General features: G+C 46.4%; 1 protein-coding gene across 3 annotated transcripts in view; it reads left to right on the top strand.

Annotated features, from left to right (window-relative positions):
• The window catches only part of Cd83 (CD83 molecule), a 173,087-nt gene that overhangs the window by 125,096 nt on the left and 21,338 nt on the right, over positions 1 to 26,653 (top strand). For 2 of the 3 annotated variants that reach the window (XM_041632796.1, XM_041632794.1), the window contains exon 2: positions 6,393 to 6,455. In XM_041632796.1, coding sequence (XP_041488730.1) covers positions 6,449 to 6,455 — 7 coding nt within the window. In that variant the 5' untranslated portion in view covers positions 6,393 to 6,448. Of the gene's footprint in view, positions 1 to 2,224; positions 2,268 to 6,392; positions 6,456 to 26,653 lie in introns of those variants that run through there. The other variant, XM_041632795.1, reaches the window with a different exon arrangement.

Below are 26,653 nucleotides of genomic sequence, written 5' to 3'. Positions count from 1 at the left end.
TCTTCAAAGTCCTGGGCTGATCCGGTGAAGAAGAATGACTGGAGGGAAAAGTCCAGGTCTAGTTTATAAATGAGCTCTGGGCTCCACTTCCCCCACAGTTCCTGGGCTGCAATTTAAATCGCATGACGGATTGCCACCAATGGCACTGGACATTCCTATGGGATCCTCCTCGGATTGTTGGTTGACTCTAGATTAAGGACCGAATGGGACATAAATTAATCGGAGGTACAAATCGCTGGCTGTCAGAATAGCAGCTAGTCTCTGGCTAATGTCTCCTTATTTTGTATCACAAAACTGTAGTCAAGTTTTGAACAGAGACACAACTCACTGGGCATGTGGATTATACAACAAGAATTATGTTTGTTTCTTTGTTTGTTTTCTTTTTCTTTTTTTTTTTTTTGAGACAGGGCCTCCATGCAGTCCTATGTGGCCTGGAACTCATTATTAGACCAGGCTGGCCCTGCTTCATGAATCCTGCTCTCTCTGCCTCCCAAACACTGAGATTAAAGGCATGATCACCCCACAAGAGGCACCTCAATTTCCATTACCTGAGTGTAGTGTGAAAGCATACGCTTTTCTGGGTCATAGTTCAAACCTAAAACTAAATGACGTAAGCTATGACACTTCTACCAAAAGATGCTGCTGTTGTTGGTGCTGTTGCTGCTGTCTGTGATGTGTGTGTTCATCAGTGACAATGGTAACTGTCACAGTGGAGGTGCCAGCTGTCTGCAGACTCCATCCTGGCACTAAGCAAACTTTGTTTCATTTTCTTCTCACCTGAGCCCTTTGTGGAGGGAATTGACTCACCCCTTCTTGAAGGTCACCCTGCTCAGAAGTCATGATGCTAGGCCAGAGGACAGCCCCACCTCTCCCGGCAGCACCTTCCCACAGATCCTGTTGTGTCAATCCTGCACTCCAGGGCCAAACAAGGAGCTGCGATCACCGCCAACATTCTTTGAGTTCAGAAAGTCACCCACATAACACATTGGAAAGCCCAGACAACTTTAGGAAGATGCCTGATGTCATTGGATCTGGAGGTTTCTTTGTTTATGAGAAACCTCTGACATTGATGGGGCAACCCATCTTCCTGCTGACCTTGGAGATGCTGTGATGGGATGACATTTTCATGTTTGATGATGAGGGCTGTTATCAAAGGCAGCACCTTTCCTTTCAGTTTTCTGTAGAGGATCATAGTAAGTAGAAAGGAAGGTTTCATGGTAGCACACTAATATAAGGAAGTTGGAACAAGCAAAATCCTGTTTGCCTAGTTTGCATATGGTGGGGAAAAAGCAACAGTAAAAATGGTTTCTTTGGGTTGGGGGACAGGTGGGAGAGCTGACGACAGAAGCCAGATTTTGCGAGTTTTCATTTTGTTGCATTGCTTTGGACCTGGGGAAATTCTTTATAGGATTACAACATGAAAGCAAATCAAAGCAGAGATAAATCTTTGAATATAGAAAAGTTTTATCTTGTTCCTTGGGAGCTGAAAAGAAATAAAAGGCAAAGTAAAATAGGTCCGCTTGTTAGGAGTTGTGTAGACAGGCCAGCCATGCGGAAGGACTTTTTCATGGCCTTCAGAGCAGTGATTCAATTACTTATCCCTAGAGGCTGCAACTCAAGGGGTCAGGCAGCTATAAGCAAATTCAAAGTTGTATTTATTAGTATTTGTGAGCCATGTTTATTGTCGATAATGTTGATGTGATCTATCTGAAATATACACATCTATATATGTACAGATAGATAATTACGCCAGTTACTAGGAAGGAAGTTTGCCTGCTTAAAAAAAAAGATGTAAATATGAAACAGAATAACCTGTGGGAAATCTGTGACACTGAATTTAAGTTGACAGCATTGATATGAACATAATAGACATTTTTATTACTGTCCATTGAAAATTCCATGGACGCTAAAGCAGCCAGCCTCCCCAGCCATTTGGTTCTAAATTCCAGTTTCCATAAGCGTTCCACGAAGTGATGTAGCCTACTCTGATCAGCCACTGATGGTGTCAAAGATAGGAAACATGGCTCAGGCTCTGAAACACCATACTGGTCAAGCACACTTAGGCTGTTTTGTGTCTTTGACCATGCCATTGTATCTCTGAATATCAGTTTTTTTAGGTTTCAGGGTGGACTCCTTTCTGTGCCAGAATTTGGCTGGCAGGATCTTGCGTAGATAACCATAGCTGCTGTGGCTTCCTGAGTGTGATGGCCACCGTGGGTCCAGGAGACAGCCTTTCGCAGCTCCTCCTTCCATCACTTGGCTCTCCTGTGAGTTTCACCACCTTTTCTGTGATGTTCTCCAAGCCTTGGTTGGGGTGGGAGGCTTGTTCAAATGTCCTATTGTGGGCTGAGCCCCCAGTCTCTTATTTGCAACACACTGACCAGTTATGCATCACTGCATTGGTGGCTGCCATTGCCAAAAGGAGCTACTCTGATCAAGGTAGACAGCAGTCTGGGTCTGTGGGTTTAAGCACAAATATTTAAAACCATGACCACTTAGAAAAATAAGAATAGCAGGTTTTTACCCAGGGTCTGTGGCTTCCCCAGTCGTGGTTTTGGTTTTTTGGCCAGGATGATAGTACCAGTCATGAAATTCCCACCTGTGGAGCAGGCCCCAGATCCAGTCGGCGAGTAGACTGTTCCCAAAACAGCTGTGCCATTATCTTGCCTGGCAGACTGGTGCCACAGTGTGTAGGCCCCAGAGCTGCATAAGACCATGGATTTCAAGGGAAACTTGCTAGCTGTCTTGGTTTTAGACATCTTTTCTATCCTAAACTGTGCATCCTCTTAATTCTCTCTGAGCTGGTAGAGAGTATGTTAGAGATGCTGAGGAATAAGGAGACCGAGATGCTGACATGTAACTTAAAGATTAAGCGATCCAAATTCTCCATTTTGCTGGGAAGAGTACACCCTCAGGTAGAAAAAACGGCATGAATGCACACATTGTATTTGTTCTTTCTTCATGAATGATACAGGTAATTTATGTTCCCCATCAAATACCAGGCTTAGAATGGGGGATTTGACAGAATTAGGTTTGTACCACAGTGAATTTTGGAGGAATCTGTTTCTGAGTAACTGAGTAGACACTTTGCCTCTGGAGTAAAGGGGAAACTAAGGCCCTTGCTGTTGTTATGATTCCCGCTTGCCGCTCTCACATGGAATACTTGAAATACAAACCTAAGGAAGAAGCAAGTGGTCCCTTGAAGCTTGTGTTTTATGAAACACAGATGTCAACGCTGATACTCATAGCCACTCCAGGGCTAATTCTCTCTAGGTTCCCTGAGCAATTTATTGGACAAGTCTGGAGATTTGCAAAATGGATTTTATTCTCCTCATATTTTGGTTCTTAATCCCCCTTTCTGCCTAACACGTCACATTTCAATTTGCTATTTCAGAACCTTTAAATAAATCATGAGAGCTTCGTGGAAGTCAAAATCAAATCAAATAAAACGGGCTAACTGCTCAGTTGCTGAGTTTGACTTTCGTCATTACAGGGTTAGGAGAAATCATGGAGCGATTTATAACCAAGCAGCCTGCTCGGTGAGAGCCGCCTCTACCAGGCAAACCCTCCCAGGCATTCTCAGCCCATCTCAAATGACACAGGGAGAAAACATCTGTTCTGTAACAAGGAGCTACATGAGAACAATTCAGAGTGTATGCCCGGATCAATAGCCAATGCACATCCCATTGCATCTTGAATAGAAGGAGGGGCACTGTGGTGGGCGTTCACCACCAACTGCAAAGCTCAGAGGAGTTAAGCTCTGCCACCCGGAGGCAGTGTGGCTTTCTACAGAGAACTAGAGCCAAGAGTTGGAAAGTGGGAGAAACCTTGTTTCCTTAACATCACCCTCTCCAGAGGATTTAAGGCTTCCAAACATCTCTAGAACTTTCTATTTCCTCCCTGGCTCTTTGTGTTGCTGGCTGTACTGCATTTTATCTTGTCCTGCCACAGCCGCACCAAAGTCCCTATAACTTGTCCTCTCTTCTCAGTCAGAGGGTTCTCTCTCAGTCAGAGGGTGCTCTTTCTTAGTCAGAGGGTGCTCTCTCCATCAGAGGGTGCTCTCTCAGTCAGAGGGTGCTCTCTCAGTCAGAGGATGTTCTCTCTCAGTCAGAGGGTGCTCTCTCTCAGTCAGAGGGTGCTCTCTCTCAGTCAGAGGGTGCTCTCTCAGTCAGAGGGTGCTCTCTCAGTCAGAGGGTGCTCTCTCAGTCAGAGGGTGTTCTCTCAGTCAGAGGGTGCTCTCTCAGTCAGAGGGTGCTCTCTCTCAGTCAGAGGGTGCTCTCTCTCAGTCAGAGGGTGCTCTCTCTCAGTCAGAGGGTTCTCTCTCTCAGTCAGAGGGTGCTCTCTCAGTCAGAGGGTGCTCTCTCTCAGTCAGAGGGTTCTCTCTCAGTCAAAGGGTGCTCTCTCAGTCAGAGGGTGCTCTCTCAGTCAAAGGGCGCTCTCTTAGTCAGAGGGTGTTCTCTCAGTCAGAGGGTGCTCTCTCAGTCCTTTGGCCTGCTATATAACAAAAGCTCCACAGACTATGCATCTTATAAACATTTAATTCACACTGTCCTGGATTTTCTCTTCAGCGAGGACTACTTCCTGCTTCCAAGTTTGCTCTCTTAGTGTGTCCTCACAGAGAGTAGGCGGCAGGAGAGCTCTCTGGGCCCCTCTCATACTGGATACTAATCCCACACCTGAGGGCTCCACCCAAGGCTCTCCTCACTAATAAGCATCAGTATAATAATCCAGGGTAGAGGTAGAGGCACGCACGAGCTTTCAGTTTGTGATAGGGACCTCTTGGCATCTTAAGGACAGCATGAAGAAAAGTTGGGTGGAACCAAAACACCCTGGATTTCTAACTCGGGATTTCCTGGTAGATAGTGGAGAGGTGGCTTTGGTTGTTGAAGCAAGGAAGTGATTGGGGATTTCCAGCTCTTATTTCTTTGTCTATAGAACAAAACGCAGTTTTAGAAGTTTTGAGGCTCAATAAGTATTTGTTTAGTTGGGCCACTGATCTTAAGAGATACCATTGTTCTCTTCTTCAGGAGAAATGTTACTGCTTTCCTTCCTCAGCAGGAGGAAAGACTCAGAGGAAGGGCAACCATCCCCTCCTCTTGGAACTAGAGCCACAAGGTCAGCTCTCCATAGCTGTGACAAAACGCTTGAAATAATCAGCTCAGAAGGAGAAAATCTTTGCCTCAGATCAGTTCCATAGACTTCCTAGTCACTTGTCCCCCCATTTCTCTGGGACCGAAGAGCAAAGTGCATGCTTCCAGGATGTGTAGCACCCTGTTCAGCCCCGAGTGTCTGGCAAGTACAGCAGGAGGCAGAAGGAAGGCACACGCAACATGCGTGGCCTGGGTGACCTAACTTCCTTCCACTAGCTCCGCCTCTTCCTGTGTTCTTTTGATTGACATGCTGGAGAGGAGAGGGCACTGTGGATATAAGGTAGGCGCTCTGCCACTGAGTTACCCCTGACACCCATAAACTCCTTAATAGTTTCACCATCTCCCATCAGGACCATGAGCTGACAGCCAATCCCTGATTAGCCTATCGGCCTCTAGGGCACATTCTAGAACCAACCTGGCTATCCAAGATTTCTCTGATGCTCAGATTTGGAGCATTGAGAACTTCAGTCTGTGTGTGTTGTGAGGACATGACCAAACATAGCATAATCCTCGTTGTTTGGCAAAGAACTGCAAAGTGTAAACATCTTCATTTCTTCTCTATTCATCCTGCTCTAGACTATGCTTCTTCCAGTTCTGGAGCTCCTACCTTACTGTTGAGCATTGGAAAATCAAGTCTCATGATGCATAATGAAAGCCATGCACATGTATGCGAGCTCACGTGTGTACACACACACACACACACACACACACACACACACACACACACACACACACACGTAGCAAATACCAGGCCAACTATGGCTACAGAGAAAGTTATTTTTAGAAATGATTTACTTGTATGGGTCTTAGCCATGTGTATGCATGTGTAGCTGTGAATGGGTATGTGGACATGGATGTATGTGCCTGTGGAGGCCAGAGGGGGGCAGCAGATAGCCTGGAGCTGGAGTCACAGGCTGCTGTGAGAGACCCCATGTAGGTGCTGGAATCCTAACCTCTGCAAGAGCAGTAAACACTCTTAACCACGGATACATCTCTCTAGCCTGCATAGAAAGATCTTGTCTTGAGAAACAAAACCAAAACAAATGCACAGAAACCAGCTTCTGTGCTGTGCCAGCAGTTCCTTGGAGTGAACGGATAAGTGTCTTGTTGGATAATAGATGTTTTCGGGTGCAGAGATGCCAGCCACTCAGAAAATTAAGTGGGTGGTTCGGTGTTTTGTCTGTAAATAGAGGCAAGCCTGGCCTTTTCTAATGTGTTTTTTTTTTTCCTTTTAAACTACAGGTCGGTGTACCATGTGGATGCAGTGATTTGACCAGCCACCTGGAAAGTTCCCGTATATGAAAAGTAAGTGTGTCTGGGGAAAAAAAAACACAGTTCATTGAGTCCTTTAATATAAAACAACTTTTCAGCTTACAAAAATAAAAAGAGGAACTGTGCTGCGTTGGAAACTAGACTGGGAGGAAAAAGAAATGCGATTCTGAAGAATTTCCCTCAGGTGTAACTAGAGCCCAGGAAACTCGAAGACGATTGGCTGTCAGACACAATGGTGTGTTTTATTAATAAAAAAAGAAAGGGCACAAAACTATCAAATTGGGAGTGCAAATTTGTGTACACAAGGCATTTTCTCACAGACCTTTCCAATAATGCGCTGTCTACCACTTACCTATTGTATTGATAGAGTTAGTATAGAAAAAGAAAATTTTCATGTTTACTAGCTAATGGAATTGATAATTCAACATTATCTTAATAAAAAAAGACATAGAGTGTATGAAATTAAATATAGCCACTATTACATGATGGGCAAAAATCAGTAAAATTTGCCTTTGGTGTGTGTGCGGGAGTGTAGGCCGCACATGTCATCGCTACATGCGGTGGGGTGAGGACAAGCTCGGATGGGGATGCTCACTGTCTCACAGACTCCTGTGGTTTCTCTAGTCTCTACCTATCTCCCTGCAGAAGGATGCTGAGATGGCAGATGTGTTTAGGTTTTACCCAACTTCTGGGGACCCAATCCCAGGCCATCAGGTTTATGAGGCAAATGCTTTACCCACGGAGTCATCTCTCCAGCTCCCCAAAATTTGCCTTTCTAGTGGATATTAGACAAACATTCCGCCCAACGACATCTTACGCCTACTGTGAGCCTGTGCTTATGTAGGATGCGGTGAAACTCTGTCCACCTTGTGTAGGATGCAGTGACACTCTTTCCACCTTGTGTAGGATGTGGTGACACTGTATCCACCTTGTGTAGGATGTGGTGACACTGTATCCACCTTGTGTAGGATGTGGTGACACTGTATCCACCTTGTGTAGGATGTGGTGACACTGTATCCACCTTGTGTAGGATGTGGTGACACTGTATCCACCTTGTGTAGGATGTGGGGACACTGTATCCACCTTGTGTAGGATGTGGGGACACTGTATCCACCTGAGGGTTGGAAGTTGCATTCTGACAAGAGAGTGAAAGAATATTTGTAATTCTTGCTCATCCTGAACTTGTATGGTCCCTGTTCTGAGAGACAAAGGAAGGACGTTTTCATGCGAGGACCCGAAGAAGTATAAGACCCACTATTAATCTGACTACTGCCTGGATCGGGCTGTATTTTGGCAATTTTACTAGTCATCTATTACTCCAATAATGTTGTACAACACAAACTTCTTCAATCCCAGTGGCTTACATCACAAACATTTACTTTTCTTATTCATATATCTGAGGATTGGCTGGGATTCAGCTGCTCTTGGCTCAGCTCCTCTGGGCATGGCTCCCAGCTACAAGTCTACTTTGGGCTTGCTTCATAGATTTCCTCCAGGAATTAGCACCACCTGGGGCACATCTACTTGCGGTGATGGCAGAAACACAAGAGGCTAAGTCTTGCCATGGAAGTGCATTTAAAACTTCAGTTATATTACTTTCACATCTGTCTTTCAGAGTGAGTTCTCTGGGCAAGCCAAACATCAGTGGTCTGAAGGGAAACATGGACTCGTTGAGAGCTTTTGCAACGTCCCGTGATGAGAGCTGTGGATGGGTCATTCTGAAGCAAAAAGGGGGGTAAAGAATAGGAAATGATGCAGGTGACCACAGTTATGTGATTGGTAATGAGGGTGGCAGGAAAGGGCTGTGGATGTAGTTTAGTTGATAGAGCCCTTGCCTAGCATACACAAAACATTGAGTTTGCTCCCCAGTGTCAAATAAACCGGATGTGGCAGTATACACCTGCATTCCTAGCATTGGGGAAGAGAAGAGGGTTAGGTTATATTCATCTACTGTAGTGAATTGCAGACCAATGGAAGCTATAAGGAACCTGCATATAATAATAATTATGGTAATGATGATGCAAGCAGTATATATTAGAAACACTTCTAGTATGTGAACCAAAGTGGGAGAATGCAGATGTGGCTAGCTGGGCATTTTTGTTGTTGAGCTGAAGCTAAATGATTAAAAGTCATGTGATGTTCTCCAAGAGTTAGAAAGTCTGAGAGGACTAGCACTAGCTGGCCTGTCTGAAGGCGATGCTGATAGACTGATGAGATCATACACTGGAAAAAGGTTTTATTCGGAAGGCAGAGCCTTGGCCAACAACTAGGTAAGTGGTAGGTGGGTGCATCCGTCTCTGGATCGGCAGTGAGTGAGACCAAGAAGGACAGAACAGGCTCCAACCCCTCTGAGGTGCCTGGTCAAGAGGAACACCCCAAGTCGATGTCTTTCTCACTTCTATGTTTCTATGATGTCAGGGCTACTTCCTTCCCCAAAACCTCCTCAGTGGCTAAGCATCACAGTGCTGCGTGCGATGATCTGTGACGGCCTCGGAAAGTTCTTCTGGTCCCTCTGGCAGGTGACTGATGAGTGAAGGGAGGCTGGAACTCAGCCTGAGTTGGGGTTGTCATCACTAAGACCAGCCATGGAAGCTTGGTCCACAATACCTGGCGGCATGTCTGGGCTGCATCGTGCTATGTCAGGAAACAGCAGATACCTCATGTCTGGTGGTACAGGCCCTTCATCATCACACAGTGGTAGGCAGAGCTCCAAGTTTTTGAGGCCAGCCTTTTCTACACAGTGAGTTCCAGGACAGCCAGCACTTCATACATTGTGAAACCCTGACTCCAAAATAAACAAACAAGACCAAACAGATCACAGCACTGTCAGAAGTTACCTAGGTGCATCAACTAAACCCAGCCTCTTCCACATACAGTGAGAAAGATACCAGATAATTTACTATACAAATATACTGAGAAAAAACACACACACACAAACACATAATCCAGGTAGGGTAGCACAACTCTGTAATCCTAGCACTTGGAAGGCTGAGGCAGGAAAATCATGTGTTAGAAGTAACCTTGGCTACATAGCCCTTGTCTCGAAAAACTACCCACTACCACTGCTGAGGCTGTGAACATAGAAAGCTGCTCCCACTACTCATCTGTCTTGTGGGGCATGGGAGGGAGAGAGATCAACACTCCCTGTCCCCATCAACACCTGAGGCAGGTGGGAGGGCTGGCCCTGTGTCCCACCAGTTACAACACTCAGGAGAGCAGGCCCTGCACCACACCTGGGCAGCACAGTAGAACTGATCCTGTTAATGCAGGTATGGGTGAGCCAGCCCTGATGCGAGCATGGAAGAGCTGTCTTGTGATGCCTTGGGCTGGGGAGAGATGCCCCTCCCCTATCAATGTCTGAGGCAGGTGGGAGGCCCTGAAGTCATAATAGTCGGAGAAGGGGCGCTGCCCTTCATTAGCTGTGGCAGTCGGGAGAGCAGGCCCTGCACCTCACCTGGGAAATGCAGTAGAGCTGGCCCTGAAGATGTAGGTGTGAGAGAATCAATCCTGAGGATGTGAAAGCCCAAGAACTGGCCCCACCCCTTGCTCACTGCTGCAAGGGGTGAACCAGCCAGGGCAATGCTGGAGAACCCACCAACACTGGTGGGAAAGACAGTTGAGAGCTGGTGGGCTGACCAACCCTGCAACTACCCAGTCCCAGAAGCAGGGTCATGTGTTGGCTCACCCCAACATCCACCCCGTGTGATCTGCTGATCTGCTGGAGCACAGGGCGGGGTAGGGAAGTATATGTGCAGCTTCTATGATGAGATTTTCTCCTTCTTACCCCTCCCTTCCTCTTAAATTTTATTTTGTTTTATTTTGGGATGGGACAGGAGATGGGTGGGATTGAGAAGCATGACGTGAAAGACACAAAGAATAAATGAATGAACAAATGAATGAATGAATGGAATAGAATGCAACCACAAGCATCAGATTGTATTTTCATTCCACTAACACTCAGTAGAATTTACTGTTTGGCCAAAGTAAATGGTATTCTTCTTCAAATTTATTTTTTCCTTCTATGTTCTGCTTTGTAATAATAAAATAACAACTCAAAAAGAACAAAACAAAAAACTACCCACCTACCAAACCATAACTACCACAATAGCCAGCAGGCATCATTTAATGAGTGACAGTTTGAAGAAAACAAATGCCCCCACATCATAAAGTTCTGGTATAGTTACTTGTGTGTGCGTGTTGTGTGTGGGTGCACGTGTGTGCAGGTCCATGTGCATAGTACACAGGTATGTGGAGACTGCGCTCAACCATGGTGTTATTTTCCTAGGAGCCATTTACCTTGTGTTTTGAGACAGCGCCTCTCACTGGGATCCGGGCTTTCTGGAATTACAGGTATAGTCCACTAGCCTTTTCATATGTTTTGTCTTAACATACGGGCTCTGGGGACCAAATTCAGTCCCTTACCCTTACATAGTAAGCACTGTACTGACTAGGTTGTGCCCTAAGCTCTGCTTTCTTTTTAAAACTCAGTTTCCTATTCTATAGACACTGCTAGCCTCAGACAGTGCTGCCAGGAACAGACTGGGACCTGATTTAAAAGACACAAATTCCTTGAATGCTCCCATCCGAGGAAGTCTTCTTACACAATCCTTACAAAAACATTTCATGTTAGGAATGTCTAACTCCCTGCTCAAGGTGGACAGGTATTCCTACCTCTGTCACCACTCCCCAGGCCTCACCACAGAACTACCCCAGCCCCATCTGGCCAGATGCTTGCTCCAGGGAGAAGGAAGTGTTAGTCACTGCTTGAATCCCATGGTGTTCAGCATAATGATTTGTAAGCTGTCTATCTTCAATAAAGGAATAATGAATAGATCTAAAGTCAATCTCTGTTCTTGGGGCATATCCACTGCTCACATCAACTCAGGCAAGCCACTGACTTCCCAGTCACGGGCAAACAGTGAACGTAAGGAGGATGACTGTAAGTTATGGTGCAGAGGTGTTATGCTTTATACGACCTGCACATTGGCCGAGTAACGAGTAACATGGAATGACCCAGGTGTGTTTGTGTGCCCGTGTGCGTACGTGCGTGCATGTGTGTGTGATTTGCTTATGCTTGATAGCCTTTTTTTTTTTTTTTTTTTTTTTGCTAGATTTACTGAGAACTTGTATTTCCTCTGTTCGAGGGAACTTCCCCATAGTATTTTAAGACAAAACCTGGCCTCTTGTGGGTTCTACATGGAAATTCACCAGGACGTCACCAGCTGTTGTAAAGGTCTGCCTCTTTTCCTGTCCTGAAATAGCCAGTCTGCGCAGCACCAGGAAGCTCAGTTGACCCTGAACTTGGACTGAAGCCACCAGGGTCAGCAGTTCTCCCACAATGCCCAGCAGGTGGGATTTTTGTCTCTGCAATTGTCTCGTTTTACCCCTTGTTCGAGCAACCCTCCTTTAGCTCCCTTGGCTCACAGGCTTTATGCTTCTGGAGAGGGCCACCCTCCATCGGTGGAATGCTTTTCTGGTCCTGGCATGCATTTCCTCTTTCTAATCCATGCGTTCATGTAGGATTTCTCTTTAAGGATGTGTCTATAGACCCAAAGGCTCCAGAGGGCCATCTGCCCTGAGTGAGCTGAAGCCAGCATGGGAAGGGCGGGTCACAACCACCCTGGCATGAGTAAAGTCATCCCAAGGTGGGCATGCTGGTGCACACCTTTAGTGCTAGCACTTGGGAATCAGCTGGAGCCAGGCAAATCTCTGTGAGTTCAAAGGCAGCCTGGTCTACATAGTGAGTTCCAGACCAGCCAGAGCTATGTAGTGAGAGTCTACCCGCTGCCCCAGAATAAATAAATAAAAACCAACCAACCCTCTATTTCCTTGTCCCACTGTAGCCACACTGAATAAATCTCCTGCCTCTGCTTTGCACTATCCTATCACTATAATTGGTATATTGGGGAGAGGTGGCCCAGCCTACCTTGCTTTGACCCTGACAATACCGGTAGTAGGGACAGGTATGACAGAGCATCTCAGCTAACTGTCCTCAAGCTGCCTGCTTTGGAAGACACAGGGTGCACAACTAGGACATTGTATATGTGAGATGCCATTGGCCCCTGGGACCCATGGCCAGGTTCCAGCTGTGCTGCTGGGCATATTAGCCGACTACACCTGGACAAAGCAGACAGAGGTGTCAAGGGAGGCAGCCAGATGTTCCCCAATTTCGTTTTGAAACAGGAGTCTGGATCTCTATGTGTGCCAACAGTGAACACTATCTAACCTGTTTAACAAAGCCCTGGGCAGTCAGAAGAGCCTAGTTCTGGGTCCAGCACAATGGTCTGCTCTGATGGGAAGACCCCGACTCTTGGAAACCTTTCCCAGGTGTCACATGTCTGAGTCCTGGGAATGCTGTCATCATTCACGGCACTGTGTGGGAGTCAGGATTATACTCTTGTCTGAGACTCCTTGGGTCTTGATCCTGTGAGTAACTTCTGTCAGTTGAAAGCATTGCTCATACCTCGAAGGAAAAAGGAGTTTATTCAAGAGCTGAATGTGAGCGACATTGGCCTGGGAAACATGAATTCCATTTACCCCAAATTTTGTTTTCCAAGGTGATAGCAGTTTCATTAGTTTTTTTACAGTAACAGACAAAGAAAGTCATAAGGCCACTTTTCAAGTTCCTTGGTGGGTTACAGCAATAGGGGCACTGTCTCTGCTATATGCTTCAGATTCTTTATATCATGTGATTTACTCCATGTGGTCCAGTCCACTGTGTGGACTGCTCCGTGAAAGGCTGAAGCCTCTCTGACACCAAATGAATGGGACTTGGCTGAATCAGTGATTCCAATAGGGCTTTGGTTCTGAATTGAGTCCAACCTCCCCAGGGGCACTGTAGGCAGGAAGGAATAAAACTCACCCCAAGGGAAAACAAGACAGTTCTCAAAGAAATGGAGCATCCTGGGAGTGGGAATAGTGAATGGATTTGTGATTGGGCCCAGTGTGCAGTGACAGGTGTCCTTCATGGAACATAAAGTCTTTGTTAAGAAATGGAGATTACGACTGGGCTCGGTGATGCGTGTCTGTAACTCCAAAAGTATGAAGGGGCAGCAGGAGGATGGTGGCTTCAAAGCCAGCCTGAGCCACATGGTAAGACCCTGTCTCAAAAAGAACTTTAGTCATTAATTCAAGATTGTAGTCTTTGGTCAGGTAAGCTAGTTAGTCTCAGCAGCACCAGAATTCAGAAGGTAACATCCATCCTTTTAGGGTACATCAACCGTCCTCACTCTGACCATTGAGAGTGGGGAACAGGGAAGCTCTCCTTGGTTCCAGATAATGTTCCAAGAGACTATTCTGTGGAGAAGGAGCAGGATGCTACCAGCTTTTACTTGTAAGACTGGTTTCCAAGATGGACAAACAGGCCGAGATAGAAAGCATTCATCCTCTAATGAAGAAAGTGAGATGATGCTTGGGGCTCACCAGCTCTGAATCCCTATCCACAAGAGACACCCAGGTCTCCTAGCAACATACAGATACAGACACACTCATCACAGGCTACTCATCCATGCATACTCACTACCATCTGGGTTGGTCCTCTGGTGCAAAACACTGGCCACGTAGTTTGTCTCCATCCAGACACAGGCAGCGGCTGGGGGATTTCATGATAACGTGAGGTTCCGAATGGGAAGGAGCATGTCACAGAAAGCACGTGTTTTAAACCCACACCAAAGTTAGCTAAGAAATTATAGGTCACTGAGGGGTCTCTGTGACACATAAGACCTCTCAACCACCTCAAGAGTCTCAGGAGGCGAGTCTGGACACAGGGGAGACCCAGAGAATGCCAGTGGGCAGGCCTCTGACACTGCTAGGCCAGTCAAGTCCTGCAGGACCATGATCTGGTTTCCCAGAGGGCTCCTCCCAGAGAAAGACCTTGCTTCCTTTCACAGCATGACTTCTACAGTTTGTACCCAGAGTCTTTCAACAGCCTGTGTGTTGGAGGTTTGGTCTGTAGCTTGGGTGATGGTGGAACCTTTAAGAGATGGGTCCCAGTAAGCAGTAGGTCTTCAGGCCATTGGGTACATGCCCTTGTTGGAGACTGAAGGAAAATATGGGACCCTGTTGCATTGCTCTTACTTCCTGTCCATGAAGTACACCGCTGCTTTTTTTTCTGACATGTGTTCCTGTGATGATGTATTACTCCAAGAATTGAACTCAACAAGTCATGAGTTAAATCATCTAAGACTCTGAGTCCAAATGAACCTTTTCTCTTTGTAAGTTGATTGTTTGGGGGTATTTACTCCAGTAAAGGGAAACCGTCTAATACACTGGCTGCTCTACCCAAGTCTTAGAAACTGGCACAACCTCAGAGGCCAGTCATTAGCGTCCCAGTCCCCTTTCACCCACTTCCTGGCTGACCCATTCCGACTTGGACCAAGTGACAGTGCTTGCTCTACTGTGACCTTGGCTTCATTTCCAGATTACTGTCTCTTTTTCCTAGCTGTCCGGCTGCTACCACAGATAAACTTTCTAGACTCGGTCCCTGCACAATCCACCTTGAGACACTTGACTGCACTATGGGGTTTGGATCTTCAGGGACAGTCTGTTACATCAAACTCAGGTCAGCAGAAAGGCAAACTTGAACTTAGTGACAGGGCTTATCTTCTCAACAAGGTTTCTTAGTTTATTGTGTGAGTGGCCATAGGCAAAAAAGAAAGCTGAAGGCTTTCTTTTCTTTTGGTTGATTTTCACTTGTGTTACCTAAAGAGCCTCTGTAGCATGTCCTACAGAAGTTTTGTAGGCACTGATGAGATGTCTCAGGCGGTAAAGCACTTGCCTTACATGCACGATGGCCTGAGTTTGAACCCGAGAGCGTATGTACAAAACCAGGTGTAGTGGTGTGACCTTGTAATCCCAGTGCCTGTGAGGTGGGGGGCAGAGAAAGATGGGTCCCTAAAAGCTCATTGATGGTCCATTCTAGCCTACTTAGCAGAGACCGAAGCCAAGGAGAGATCCTGTGTCAAACAAAAGGTGAACAGTACCCGAGAAACTGATACCTGAAGTTGTCCCCCATACACGCATTCACCTTGAGGACTCCTCCCATGAACACGTGTGAGTACATGCACACCAGAGGAAACAGTGTGAGGAATTAAGGAAGGTGAGGGTCGGGGTCCCTGCAACTGTCTGTCACACAGGGAGTTGAACTGAATGAAGAGGTAAGAATGCAAACCTGGTACACATTGGCTTCATCAAACTGGGTCACACTTGAGGGAGTCTAATGCTAGGCAGTTTATTCCTAGTGTATTTAAGCCCAGTATTATTTGGAAAAAAGTCTCTGGGTATAATACAATCCCTGGTACACAAAGAAGTGTAATTACATTGAAACTTAACTCAGGGTCCACGTCATTTCTTCCAAGAAGATAGTATGTGGTACCAATACTAGCTTAAGGGCCTAAGGGTCTGGCCTGGTCTTGTTCATTTGGCATTGAGGTCATTTTGGCTATTAGCCACCTCTGGTCCTGGGTGTGGAATCTTGGGGGAGCCTCTGGCTATAATAGACATTTAGACGACTAACCACCTCCAATTTTGGTTGAAGTAGCTTGATTTGGCCTGGACCAACAGATAATGCAGATTAACAGGTTGCCAGTCTCCAGTTCTCAGCTTTCTGGATGGAAAAACAGGTTTTTCATCTTTCCCATTGGAAAGACAATCCTATGTGCTTAACATTCCTGGTTTCTCTGGAGATTTGTGGGCACAAGGACCTTCGTGCTATGCTCCCACCAGTTGAGGGACATGGATCTTCTTGTTGGTGTAGCGATCAAGTGAGGTCCCACGAGGGAACTCACTCACCAAGACTTGTTACCCTTATCTAATGTGTTCTCCCAGGTCAGGCACATCTGAGCATTAATGCCTTTGCACTTGGAAGTGGACATCCTAGCACACCCCCCTGGAAGCATCCTAAGGATTAGATGGGGTGATGTGCATGTCCGCTGAGCCTCAGGAGATGCTGATTTCTCTCCTCTTTCTGGCCCTGGAAGAATGTGCTGTCCTTGGCGCTGCTGAAACATTCCTGAAAAGAAACTCTTAAGTAACTTTAAGCACTTTTGTGCACAAGGCAGTCTCGCTGCTAATGGAATCAGTGACAAAGCCTCTCTGCTCATGGTCCCTCCTGGCAACTGGTTCTCCCAGATATGCTAGGATGGAGGAGGCCTTTCTTGCCTTTTCTCTGCATAATCACACACATGGCATCTTCAGGGCTATATGCAGAAAAAAAAAAGGAAGGAACAGAAACGACATCTGGCATTGAACAGACCCCATTCTCATAAGGACTCTGGCACATGGAGAGGAGCGTCAACCTCAGGACCAGACACTGAAAGCACACACCCGAAAGGTGGTCCTTGGACTCACTGCCAGCTCTGCTGTGCCTCCTCAGGGGAGCCGGAGAAGGTGCTGATGTGCAACGAGTCTCTTAGGGACCTGCAGACAAGAAGCTAGTGTCACTGCTGTTTAAAAGACCAGGTTCTGGGGGCTGGGGAGATGCCTCAATCAGTAGAGCACCCACCTTGAGGACCTGAATTTGGACCCCCAGCATTCAGGTAAGCAGTTAGGTGTGGCAGTGTGTACCTGTTACGTAGTGCTGGGAAGGTAGAGACAGCAAGATTCCCATGTCTCCCTAGCCAGGAAGTCTGACTGAACCAGTGAGACTGGTAAGGGGTCTGGTCTCAAATAATTAATAATACTAATGATAATGATAGTGGTGGTGGAGATGATGACAATAATAATAATAATAATAATAATAATGTGGAGAGATATTAAAGAAGATACCTGACATAGACCTCTGGATTCCACACACACATGCACACTCACACACACATGTAGGCATACACACCTGAATACACACACACACCCCTGCACACCATAACCCTATACACACATACACACGTACATACACACACACCTGTGCACACAAACCAAGACCCAGCTCTGTTACCATAAAAACCTGAAGAGGGTCAGCCTCTGAGGTGCTGTTCTAGTGAGGAGAAATCTGGGGACAGTGGAAGCACGTCTCACCTTGCCCTAGCTAAGTACCATCCTGCCATGTGGTTCTTGGGAGACAGTGGCATTCCAGGAGCATCCTCATCCCACTGAGAGTTATCTCTGCAAATGATGACAACAGGGGCTTTGTGTTGTGTCGGATTCTCATGAATGCTACATTTCAAAGAAGGAAAATGGTAGTGAGTCATTTCCTAATCCTTAAGTGTCTCAGTGAAGCCATGACAGAGATGGCCATGTGCCAAGAGCTGCGGACATCTCTTTGGCCTGCATTTATTATGGTCCGTTTCCTCAGAGTCTAATTTTCACTTTCAAACGAAACTCATTGCAAAGCCCCACATGAGGTCGTGGGTCAGCCTGTGCTGTCCTGAGCCCCTGAGGATGCTTCTCTTCACATCCCACAGAAGCCTCTGTGGCATGAAGGAAAAGGTCGCGCGTTGACAGGTTTGGGTGTTTGTCTAGTGCGGTGTTTAAGGTACTGCATAGAAATAGCTATATTTTCAGCTGTTCCTAACAACCTTTGGAAGATTTGGCAAATGGTAGATTTCTAAGAAACCTGGGACAAATGGCTAGCAGAAGTGCCTACTAATATATCAAAGCAAATGCTGGCCAGCTCTCTCAGCATCACTTGGTACCTCTCACTCCCAGAAATTCCCTCAGCATCACTCACCCCCCAGAACTCCTCACCCTAAACCTCTCCAGCCCAGGGCTTGGCTTCTCTTCCCCTAGCTTTGGATCCCTATATACCTCAGTCATTTTGGCTATGCGCCCTCTTGATCTCTTTGCTTGCTCTTGGTCTCTTGGTCCACAGCTTACTCCCTTGGTCTGCTCATCCCCTCTTCCTCTCTCCCTCTCCCCGCTTTTTCTCCTCTCATGGCCCATTTCAGTCTGGACCCACCTAGATGTCTCTGGCTGTACTGTCCCTCACATCTCCTCAACCATACCTAGGAGCGATCTAGTCTTCATTTTAATTCAGGTGACACTAATGAAGATTCTATCTGCACTTGACTAGAGCTCAGCTCCTTCCAGGCGACTCCGGCTTCTCAGTTTCCCATAGTCCCCTATCCTCTCTATTGCTCTCTTCTTACGAAGACCACCTTCATTGTCAGCTGAATTCCACTATTTACTCATAATATCTTCTTGGTCTTGTAGGCACATTTCCATTGCTGTAATGAAATATCTGAGGTTCAGTAAGTGGGGGAAAGGTTTAGTAAACTCACCATTTTGTAGACCAAGAAAGTCCAAGATTAGGGAAATCCCCTAGATTTGGTCTCTAGTCTGGGCTTCCCTGGCTTGGTTGCCACATGACAGGTGACATCCTGGCAGAGGCACTTGTGAAAGCAAGAAATCACGAAGCAAGACAAGAGCGTGATGCGGGGGCCTGTGCAATTTCTTCTTTATTGTCTTTTTTACTGTTTGTTTGTTTGGAAACAAGATCTTACTCAGAACCCAGTAAGGCCTATAACTCGCTCTGTAGCCCAGCTTGGCCTTGAACTCTTGCCTCAGTCTCCCAAGTACTGGGGTTTAGAGGCATGAGCTAGCATGCCCTGCTCTAGGCCTGTTTCTTTACAACTCTTCTGAGAATTGCTTAGGGTCCCAGCAGCAGCACATTGGTTTCTCTTTGGGTAAGTTGTCTTCAGTCAGTCAATCGCTTCCTACCAGGTCCCACTATATCATCACCATACCGGGGACCATGCTGTGAACACGTGAACGTTCTGGGACACACCACACTCGGCCCATGCTTAAACCGTAGCACCCACTTCCGACCAACCAACCTTGTCAATTTGTGTTCATTTCTTCAACCTATTCTGACTGAAGGTACAAGTGCAGAGAAGATGATTTCTGCTATGTAAGAGGTTAGGCCGCTACCTTTACTAGTTAATTGTCCCTACAGTAATGCAACTTAGCAACCATTCACAGATATTAGCACTCGACGGAAGGCAGATGTTTAACTCAAGCACTCAGTTCACAGCTGAAGGTCAGCTATGGACTGGGCTGAGCTTGGGGTAGGGCTGAGTGACTGTCTCTCCAGGTTTCTCTTAACCACTGAGCCATCTCTCCAGCCCCTCTCTCCAGGTTTCTCATGTTCTTCCTGGACTAGGAAGAGAGACAAGGAATAGACTTCTCATGACCATGGCAGCAGTCCTAGAGAAAAAACAGAATCAGCACACTTTGATTTCTGCCCTCTTCTATGGTCAACAAGTCCTATGGCCAAACCCAAGGTCAGACACTGGGAGGACATTTCCGCCCACAACTGTTGGACACTGAGAAATTAGAAGGCATGTGTACAGTGAAGAAGGGCTCGCCTTGGCCTTTGACTACCTGATGGTGATTAGGGAATCCTTGAGTCTCGCTTGTGGCCTGGTAGAAGTGTCTTTCTGAGGATCCAGCCACTGGACAGAGTAACAAATTGTTTTGGATGAAAGATTTTGGTGGGGTGGCAATATCAGTTACATTTTTGAAGGACTCGAATCTAAGGTCAATCATATGGATAGGATATGGCTTCAGCCCCATCAAAATGTGCAATTCCAAGGCTTGCGTGTTTCCTTGGTTGATGGTATTATAGACATAGTCACACCTCATGGCTAGGAGGCGCAGTGCCACCCATGGCTCCACAGGTAAAGGACATGTGAAGTCCGTGTGTTCCTCCCCTGGGCTCTGCACCATGCAACCTTCATTGCAAGCACTGTTTACTCTGTAGCCTTCACCCTGAGAAACTGGAGTCATAAATAGAACAGCTTTCTGGGTGCCTTCTAGGGGTCCTTTCAGCGAGTGAGCAAGTGCGGGGCTGGGTTTGAAGGACCTTCTCAAGTGCGGCTCGATGTTCTGTCCGCTGCTCTCTAACTTCTCAGGTGACATTAACAGTGTGGAACACGGAAGGATGGATATGGTACTGTCAATTGCTGCAGCAACATCTCAAGGACTCCTTTGCTCGCTTTCTACCCATCGTTTGAGCATCCTCTGTGTGCCTGGTGCAGTTCTAGGGTCTGAGACTGGATGAAGTGATGAGGACACAGCTGTGGGATCTAGTGGTGACGAAGCACACACACACAAGCACACACATGCAAACACACACATGTACACACATACACACATACACATGTACACACACGCACACACATGTACACACATACACATGTACACACATGCACACATACACATGTACACATACATGCACTCACACACACGCAGACTAACGTATGACTGATGAGAACCGAGAGGTCACATGCACCAAAAGGGGACAGCAGAAATCTACTCTTCACATCTACTTATGGAAGTCACCTCTGAGGCTGGGGAGATGGCTCAGTGGTAAAGAGTGCTTCCTGCTTCCAGGGGACCCATACCACGGGGTGCACAACTGCCTGAAACTCTAGCTCCAGGGAGTCAATCTGACTCCTCCTTCTGAAACCTCTGAAGATCACCCCCCCGCTCCCCGACACACACACACACACACACACACACACACACACACACATACACACACACACACACACGAAAATAAATCTTTTTTCTTTTTTAAAGACACTTCTGGGAAGGTGACATTTGGACAGACAAGTGAAAGAGGAAGCTGGGGCTGTGATTCTGGCCCAGAAAATTCTAAAAAAATAGGGGCAAGCAAGCCCAATGAGCATGTGAGCAAGGGGCCCTAGAACAGGGTTAAGCATTCAAAAACACTCACCCAGTGAAGGGTTTCTTTCCCTGATCTTTAGAGGGTTATGGGAGCTGGTAGAAGCCGGATAGGGGGAAGCCTTCCATCCCTCAGGTCTCGAGTCAGGCCTGGGACCAGTTTCTCTGCCTTGAGTTTGTGTGTGACTGGCCGGGTGGGATGAGGAAGACGACCACATAGCAGACCCTGGAATCATCCCAGTGCTACTTTTCTCCTCAGACAACAGGCAACAGTGTTTCTAAATGTTATCCCTTTCTTAGGAAAAAAGAAAGTTCTGGAACTAAAAGTTAGTCCTACTTATTTATTTGGCCCAATCAGTTAATAAATGAGCCTTTTGTTGGAAAGTACAGGGTGACTAATAATTAGCCCTGAGGGGGAAAACCTAGTGGGGAAATTTGTCTAAAAACCATGGCTTACATGCCCACACTCTGGCTTCCCTTTCAGCCTCTTGCTCTCATGGCCTGTGGACATCGGGTGCTAGTGCCAATGGAGAAGTGTGAGCTGCAGAGTGTTCTTTGTGGAGATCCTTGCCCTGTAGAAGCTGCTCTGGTAGTTTTGTTGGCTGATTTAAGTGTTCTTCCTATCTCAGAGGAGAAGCCTCAGGTGGCCGGCAAACTTGGGGCAAAAGGGAACCGCCCTTTTGTAAGTCTTCTTCATCCTTGAGGCTAAGGAGATGAGGGTCCAAGAGCTCAGGGGATTAACCCTCGGGGTTCCCCCCACTCCACCCCCAGCAGTGGACCAGCAGCCCCCAGAAGCTATTCGTTGGCAGCCACAAACCCAGCGGCATATTTGTGATGAGCTCAGCATCCTAGGACCACCCACTCTTTCCCCTCCCACTGGACTTTTGCTTAAAGGGCAAACCTTACTTTCATTTCCTTTTTTTCCTGATCTTTCCCATACTCCCCCAAACCACGGCTTACTTATTTTCTTTCTTTGTAGAGCTGCCCACCAGCTCCCTTCTTCAGCCCCCAAGAGAGAAACTATGAATTTTGGCAACAAGCCACGTTCGCCCTGGAGAGCTTCTACTGTGCCCCGGGGCTCTCTCTGTGATGCTGTGCAAGCCTTTAACAGTGACTTAAACAGTGAACTACAACATTGTCCCCTTAGCACTATGGGCATTCCTTCTGTTCTAGAACTTTCTCTCCTGATCTCCAAAATGACCAGATCCTGAAACGGCAGCATTTAAAAATTTTAAGATTTTAAACATGCCTCTTTGGTGTGCTTGCTTTCTGAGAGAAAAACAAAACAAGGAAACAGACGAGAACCCCAAGGTTTCAGCCTAGGCAGTGAAGGGACAGGCTAGTTTGGGGTTCTGCCCACGGTTAAGGAGCATTTGTGCTTGGCAGTGGCCCTATAACCACAGTGCTTGCTGATGAAAGAGACATGTGAGGGCTGCCAATGAGTGAAGGATTAGGTTCTGGTCTGAGCTGACTTTGGGCTGCAGGAGTGAGATGGGAGAGAGAGGACCAGGGAGCCTCAGCTTCCATAACCAGCAGAGACACAAGAGTCTTGGGCATCCAGAAGAACAGCCAGCCATTGCTGGCACACAGTGTGTGAGACGGGGCAGAGTGCAGATACTCAGGGGCAGTACAGGTTGGAATGGCAGCAACAGTTGGTTTTAGAATGTATGAAAGCAGCCCTGCTTATTAGAACACGTGATGAAGGCAATCATTTAAAAGCAATAATAACCTTGCACTGGAATGTGCTCCTGTCATCTCTGTTCTTGGGGGAGGTGGAGGCAGGGCGGTCAGTCTTTCAAGGTTTATTCGCAGGTGCAGTGTGAGTTCAAGGCTAACCTGGGGATATGTAATGCCTTTGTGCACATGTGTATATGTATGTGTGTATGTGTATATGTATGTATGTGTATATGCATGTGTGTATGTACATGTGTGTATGTATGTATATGTGTGTGTATGTATGTATGTGTATATGCATGTGTGTATGTACATGTGTGTGTATGTATGTATGTATATGTGTGTGTGTCTGTATGCTCCCAGCACTTAGGAGGCAGAGGCAAATACAGAGCAAGAATTTAGCACATCTCTTTCAGTAATTTGAGAGTGCTAGTAACAAAAAGAAAGGACATAAAAGCCCTGATCATCACAACAAGCAAACATGACTTTAAAAAAATAAAACACCTCTGACCTCTGTAAAGAATATGTTTCAGGGCTTAGGAGATGGCTCAGTGGTTAAGTACTCACCTACACAGCCAGAACCAGAGATCTGATCCCTAGAACCCACATAAATGCCAGGTGGGTGTGGTGATGTCTGTAATTGCAACACTGGAGGGCAGAGGCAGGGCTCCCCAGAGTATGCTGGCTCTCGCCAGCAGATCACACCGCAGCCCACAAAACAATTCTCAAGGTACTGCAAAGATTCTAGCAGCAGTGTTCTGGAGCATCCCCCACTGTTAGACACCTGTAGTGACAGTGAAAATAGCAAACTTTTTAAACAACCGATGAGTCAAGAAATGCCATCGTGGGAATTGTTTAAATGCCATTCTGAGAAGACACACGTATGTAAAGCTCTATTCACTGGTTAAGGACTCTTGGAAAAATATGGCTTAGGAAACACACATTAAAATAACCACCCAAAAATGTGAAGGTGCTTTGAAATACATTTATCTGAAGATGTGAGAAATGTCTCTGTGTGAAACTTAAAACCTTCCTGGAGACCTCAATTAACAGAGAGCCTCATAGTTCTGGTGGATTTGTGGATCTGAGTTCTAAATCTCTTAATTGTGCAGTGTATGGTTTGAAATGTTATTAAAATGTAAGCTAGATCATCCTAGTAATGTTAGGCAGATTCTAATCTGCCTAAATTCAAGGAACCAATAACCCCGGGACAGCTTCGGAGGAGTAGTTTAATGTCTGGGGCTCAACTTCTGCACCAAGTGAAGGGCTCAATAATCTCCAGTCAGAAGCATGTGTGATATTAGTCCAGGGAGAAACAGAGAAGACTCCAGAAGCAGGTTCACTCATTTATGAAAACATGTGTGGAGCAGAGACATCATTTCAAATCAGAGAAGGAAAAGGGGATTTTAGAACAACATTGGAGCAGGGGTGGGGCAATGGCAGCGTAGGTCTTCTGTAATGCCAGCTCTGGGAAGGGTTGTGAGTTCAAGGCCAGCATGTTTACTTGGTAAGCTCTGGTCTCAAAAAATAGAACAGGGTCAGGGTCGGGCAGGGGGAGCAGCATTGGAAGAAGCTACTGTCCCACTGTTAGTGAGGGGGAAAAAATCAGCTAGCCATCCATATCAAATTGGGTTAAAACGGGTTAAAGAGCTAAATAGAAAAGCACATATCCTGAAAAGTGTCAGAAGAAAAGGAGGAGAATGCTCTTAGATCTCAGAGTAAGAAACGGGTGGCTAAACCCCACACCAAAACCAAACCATAAAGATGGTACATTAAAGCATTTTCAAAACCTCTTCCTACATAAAAGATGTCATAAAGAAGAAACATAGATCTTAAACGTGAAGAAGGAATTTGGTGTGTATCTAACCAGGAAAGGATAGCCCAGAATTTATAGTAAACAGCTTTAACTAAAGCCCCAAGGCTAGGCACTCCTGAAAGATGACATGGAACAGCTTCACAATACACAGGAACAAGGTGGCAAAGTCAAGCAGAGGGAAATCAGGAGCTCACGCTCACTAGGTAGAAAAAGTCAGCAAAAGGGGGCCTTGCTAAGAACCACATGGAGCAGAGGTTCTCAGGCTTCCTAGTGCTGCAACCCTTTAACACGGTTCCTCATGCTGTGGGGACCTCCGACCAAAAAGTTATTTTCATTGCTACTTCATAACTGTCATTTGGCTCTATAAAAGTGTAGTGTAAATATCTGTGTTTTTTGATGTGTTTTCTACTTAGGCAACCCCTGTGAAAGGGTCCGTCAACCTCTAATATCTGAGAGCACAGCCACTGCTCAGCCACAGGCCTGTAACATCCTCCGCTCTCTGCAGCCCTGTGTGCAATGAGTAAGGATGAGAAGGCAGAACTCATAGCTGGACGTGGGTTCTAGTGGATGGTACACAGAGGATCTCATACATATCAGGAATGTTTTAATCCTCGGAATTAATTGTTCACGGGTGTGCTCAGATCCACAGTTCCATGTGGCAGGCAAGCAGAGGGACTAGGTTCGCAGCCTTGGCTCTACTTGCTTTGGGCTATACACCCACTGCTCTCCTAATAATGTACCTGGAAGTCTGAGATCCTTACACACACAACTGTGCACACCCCTTCCCCCCAACAACCTGATGGCAGCCTAGGACCCCGCATCAAACTGCACACACGCCCAACTCAGAGCTGTGCAGTAAGTGTATCTTCCTTTAAGGTCCAAGCTTATATTTTGTTCACTACTTAAGTCCAGTAGGAGCATAGGGAGCTGATCCTGCCTACACTGGTTTGGTTGCATGTCCAGTAGGCAAACTGTGTCTTCGAAGCAAACTTTTAGGGAGAATCCCCCTTTGACTACCTATACCTGTGTACAAGTGGGCAAGCCCTATAGTAGAAGTGGGGCTCCTGGGAGGTTGCCATGCTACAGCGCACAGACTCACAGCCATATGCATGTGGGCAGCACTAATTGGACTCAGTAGGTAATATATATACACACACATATACGTGTGCATATATATGTGTGTGTATGTATTATGTATGTATACACATACTCACTATATATGGAGAGTGTAAGTATTCATATATGAATATATGGATAGTGCCTATTTATATATACACATATATGTGGAGCGTGAGATGAGTGTGGAATTGAAACTGAGTGGGAGACAGTGAGGAGAGATCTAGAGAGAACATGAAATTGGCAGCAGGGGAATGGAGGGAGGGACCTGGGAGGAGCTGGAATTGGGGAGTAGGAGGTGGACTTTACAAAAACAAAATGCATTCATATATGAAGGAAAAATAATAGTAAAATAGAAACGCTACCAAGCACTCAATGCTACCTAGTGGGGTCTAAACTGTGACCCAATGGAATATGGCACAGCCACTAAGCAGTTGCTGAAATTATTCTTAGTATTGTGAACCTGCTCATAAACTGCTAACCTAAGCTAACACAGGACGGAAAGAAAGTAGGAAGAGTAAGAAGGGTAAGCCATTAAAACATGTACATAGGCATGGAAGTCAGTACACCAAAGGTTAAGGGGGTTGTTTCTGTATAGATTAGAAGTGGCTTTTTCTTTAATAACCTAACTTGTGGTGTTCACACACTTCTGGATGTGAGTCCGTCCCTGCCCCCCCCCCAAGAGTAGTTGACTTACAGGGAGAAGGTGGCTACCTTAAAGAAAAGGGAGTCTCCCTTCCCCAGAAGCCTCAGTTAGGGGTGGGAGCTTGTGACTCCCCACCCCCTCTATGTTGAAAGGTTAATTACCTTGGTCTTAGGCAGATCATCATTGATGCCTAGAATTCAAGAAGACCTGGCGTCATGTTCCAAAGACACTGTGTCATTCTGATCCTTCCAGACCTCTGGCTCTTAAAATCTTTCTGTCCCCCCTCCCCTTTCCCATGGTCTCTGAGCCTTGGAGAGCGGGTGCGAAGCAGATGGACTGAATCTTCTTTTAGACATTGTT

Source organism: Microtus oregoni, unplaced genomic scaffold, assembly GCF_018167655.1.
Source record: "Microtus oregoni isolate MIOR12 unplaced genomic scaffold, Mior012 000042F_ref0000377, whole genome shotgun sequence".
Taxonomy (NCBI): Eukaryota; Metazoa; Chordata; class Mammalia; order Rodentia; family Cricetidae; genus Microtus; species Microtus oregoni.
Note: the sequence above shows the minus strand (reverse complement) of the source record. Positions and strands in the feature narration are given on the sequence as shown.